Source organism: Gavialis gangeticus, unplaced genomic scaffold (assembly GCF_001723915.1).
Source record: "Gavialis gangeticus isolate Ggan-Ray unplaced genomic scaffold, GavGan_comp1, whole genome shotgun sequence".
In the NCBI taxonomy this organism is placed as follows: Eukaryota; Metazoa; Chordata; order Crocodylia; family Gavialidae; genus Gavialis; species Gavialis gangeticus.
Window position 1 is genome coordinate 35,964,150 of NW_017729032.1, and position 4,142 is coordinate 35,968,291.

The 4,142-nt window shown below is 45.3% G+C and overlaps 1 protein-coding gene across 1 annotated transcript in view; it reads left to right on the forward strand.

The window, feature by feature from the left end:
- Window positions 1–4,142, forward strand: part of DDX10 (DEAD-box helicase 10) — a 504,153-nt gene that overhangs the window by 472,370 nt on the left and 27,641 nt on the right. Inside the window, exon 17 of the mRNA XM_019524793.1 lies at window positions 1,734–1,864. Coding sequence (XP_019380338.1) covers window positions 1,734–1,864 — 131 coding nt within the window. The remainder of the gene's footprint in view (window positions 1–1,733; window positions 1,865–4,142) is intronic.

Genomic DNA, 4,142 nt, shown 5'->3' on the forward strand with positions numbered 1-4,142 from the left:
CCCCACCCACTCCAGAAAGGATTTAGACAAATTGGAGAGAGTCCAGGGGAGTGTGATGAACATTGTTAGAGGGCTGGGGAACATGACTTTTGAGAAGAGGCTGAGGGAACTGGATTTATTTAATCTGGAAAAGAGAAGACTCAGCGGGGATTTAATAATAGCAGCTGCCTGAAGGGTGGTTACAAAGAGAACGGAATTAAACTGTCCTCACTGGCGGCTGATAACACAACAGAAAGCAATGGTCTCAAGTTACAGCATGGGAAGCTTACACTAGATCTTAGCAAGAACTTTCTCACTGGGAGGGTAGTAAAGCACAGGACCAGGCTACCCAGAGAGGTTGTGGGATCTCTATCCTTAGAAGTTTTTAAGTCCCAGGTAAAGATCTGGGATGATATAGTTGGGGATGGTCCTGCTTTGAGCAGGTAGTTGGACTTGTGAGGTTCCTTCCAACCCTAATTTTCTATGATTCCTTTGTGAAGTCAAAAGCCATTTGGAAAATAAACCAAACAGGGCTATGTCCTTGATTATAGGTTATATCTATTTGTTTTTCGTTTCAGTATAAAAATGCACTAAGGCAGGATTCATGTTGTTTGAAGTAACCTAGAGATGCTTACAATCTCTTATTTTCATTTGTGGGCATGCACGATTGCATCTTCCCTTCAGTGCATCTGTTTGCTCCCTATCTGCAAACACACTAATAATATTTAAGAAGTAAAGCTATAGGATTGCATGAAGCCTGCTTTTGAAAATGCAGAAGGTTCAGAAGCATAGCTGGGCACTTGAGCACCATGAGGCAGCCTCAGTGGCTGCTTTGCCAGAGCTGTGGCAGGCAGGCCTCTAGCATGGCTGCTGCTATTTTTGTTCCTCCTTATTATTCTTCTGAGTAGGCCTTGTATACCATGAAACCCATGCTTGGAAGCTGACCTCTGTGCTTTGATAGGTCCTCCACTATGTGGGTGCAGGGACTTCAGCTTCTCTAGGGAAAAGCTTCTGATTTTCCCAAGCTTTGCAAGTTCTATAGAGAGTTCCCAGAGTGGTGCAGAGCAATGTCAGTGGAGACCCTACAAAGTTTTGCCAACATAACTGTGTCCATTAGGGGTATGAAAAATCATCTTCTGTTAGGATATATTGCATCCTCCCTGGAGGGCCATGGCCATATGGCTCCATAGTGTAGACAAGACCTAAGAGCAGGCAGGGAGCACACATGATCCCCCCGTGACCTATTGAAACTCCCTCGGATCATTTAAATAGCTCTTTTGTGTATTATGGCTTCTAATTTCAAGCAGACCTCACTGAGTTTTAAAGCAGCTTCTTTTGTAAAACGTACCTTACAAAAAGGATTGACCTGTGGACCTTTCCTTATCTCTGTACTTTCTTCCAGAAGAAAATGGGCAGTGTTTTGAGACTTCTTAAACATGTGCTCTCAGATCAGTCTTTTTAAGTGGTTTTGGAATTTTACTTTTTATTTTGGATTTGGTAGATTTAAAACCAGTTTCTTGGAAGTGCAGGATTTGTGTATACTTTTTTCTCAGTCATTTTTATATCTTTTGTTCATCATTCACTCTTAACAGCAGCCAAAGGAACAATGGGCTTGTATCACTCTGTGTATAGTGGTGATGGTTTTGATGCATGAATTGGGGGGTGGTAGAATTTCCTTGGAGTATTCCTAGTGCTGGGAGAGCAGAAAGCATGGACTTTTGTATCTGAATCTGTAATTCTTCACTTTCCTTCAGGTTGAAGAAGTCATGGCTTTTCTGGATCACAGTGAAAGTGAAGAAGAATTTGATCCAAGCTCCCTTCCAGATCCTGATAAATGCAGGGACTCAGACCAAGAGGAAGATTGTGATATTAAAGACAGCTCTGGGTATGTTTTTGGACTTGAAAAAATTGTTCTTTGGTATTTTCCATATTTTCTCTTCTTCCTGGAAAGAAAAAAGACCATCTATATTTAAGACTCCTAGCTCAGTTTTCATATTTCTAATTTTGCCATAGGTAATCTTGCACAAACACTTGGCGAGATTGCTACTTTTCAAAGACTGCTTTGTTTAGATATTCCAACAGAGGAAATTTGAAAAGGTCTTCAGCACTCCTGGGAGCTCTTACTTAACAATTCTTTTGTCAAGTGGTTCTGACCAGAAATTAGCTCTCAGTTTAGCTTAGAACAATAATCCTTTTTTATATAGCTCTGTTAGAATTTAGAACTTAAATGAGCATTGAAGGGAATCCCAGTGACAATATACAAACACAAAATTCTGCGAATTCCCTGAAGTCCCACCTGCAGTTCAGATATAAGTTTCTGTACAGTCATTTACAGGTTCTGAATATGTAAATGAATTTGAGAACCGCCTTGTGAGCACTGAGTAGAAGCACATATGTTTTAGAATTGTAACTGTAGATTTAAAAAAATTATTAATTTAAAATAATATCGTTAAATATTTTTTCAATATTGGTGTATTGAGAGAATGTTACAGTGGGGAGGAAGGATGGGAGGAGGACGAAGATCCACTGTGACCAGATCAGTTTACTGGTTTTCTTCAATGAACTGTATCTGCGTTTCCCGAATTGTGAAGCTTGCCTTCCCCTGCAGAGGTGGGGTGGAGGGCGTGCTGCAAAAGGTTCCTGAGGGACCATGTGCGAGTCACAGCCACGTGTCCCCTTCCCCCCACCCCCAATTCTTCCCCTCCTGCCAACTGTTAATAGCAATGAAGGGAAACAGTGATTGGGGCTGATTCTCTTTGCCACCAATTTCTCTCCTTGCTGCCAAGTTTCTGCAGCAGCAGCTGGTGGTGGGGAAGTGGTGGCAGCAGCTGAAGTAGGAGGGTGCAGGAGTGCCAGACCCTGCTATGATGGCCCATAAAACTTGGGGAAATGCTACGCTATAGGAGCCAAAAGAACCTTTCCATGTTAAATTAACGGGGGTTTTGTCACTGACTTAAAAGCAGGCAGGATTTCACCTCCTATGTCTCTGACAAACAGGTGGCTTTTTGTGTTATCAGCTCTGATGCATCTTGAAATCATGACACCAGCACTTAATGTTTTTAGACAGGAATATAGATGTTTATTTTGTTCTCGTTGACTCAACAGGAACTTCTAGTTGTCAGATACACAAGCATCTTTTGCCTCAGTCCAAAGAACCTGTGGGATTGTGGGAGGCAGATCTTGCGGTGGATGAGACGCAGTGTTTTACCACTGGAAGACTTGTAGAGATCTGTTAGATTTCTTGGAGCCATTATGAAATGTTTTTTCAAATGCTAGCAGTTGGATGTGGTCCAATAAAAGGGATAATTGAGGTTTTTCAGCTAGAGGTAAGATTTTTGAGGACCTTGGTGCAAGAAAAAATTCTCAAGTTAATCTGTCAAGGACTGTAGCAGTCCAGGCTACTGGGATGCAGTGACATTGAGACCAAGTTTGGAGGACTTAAATTTGGAGGTACACCTATACATTGGTCCCATATTGGATTGGCACCAATATAAGAAAAATGGACTGTATTGGCAATCAGCTTTGTTGGGCTGATGCGGCTGATAATGTCACCAATAGATGCCCCGAGCATGCGCGCAACCACAGTGCAGCATGCAGGTGGCCAGGAGTGCAGCCTGGCAGTGTGGAGAGCAGCTGGGTCTGGCTGGTAAGTCTGTTGTGAGGGAAGGGGTGTGGGGGGGGCAGATTCAGGCCCCCCACAGTGAGGGAGGGAGTGGGGCAGGAGCAGATGTTGCACAGCTGCGGCAGGGCATGGGGTATAGCTATGAGCAACTTGTCCAGGGGACATGGGGGAAGGGGGCAGCTCCCATTGCTGTGTGAACCCCAGGAGGGCATGATGGGGGTGTCCCTTCTGGATCTGCGCATGGGGCAGTGTGGGCTGCTGCTGTGGGCTAAGGCCGGGGCTGCACTGAGCTCTTCCCGGCGGAGGACTGGGCTGGGGCTGTGTGTGGGCCAGGTGGCGGCAGTGCCAGGTGGGGGCTGTGGCAAATTTTGGGGTGGCTGCAGCCCCCCTCCCCCTGTACCCCTCTCCCAGCACCACCGCTGCCTGCTCTGAGCGCAGCCCTGGCCCAACCCCTGTCAGGAAGAGCTCAGTGCCACCCCAGCCCCAGCCTGTGGCAGCAGCCTGCCACACCCTGCACAGATCTTGGGGTACATGTCCCCCA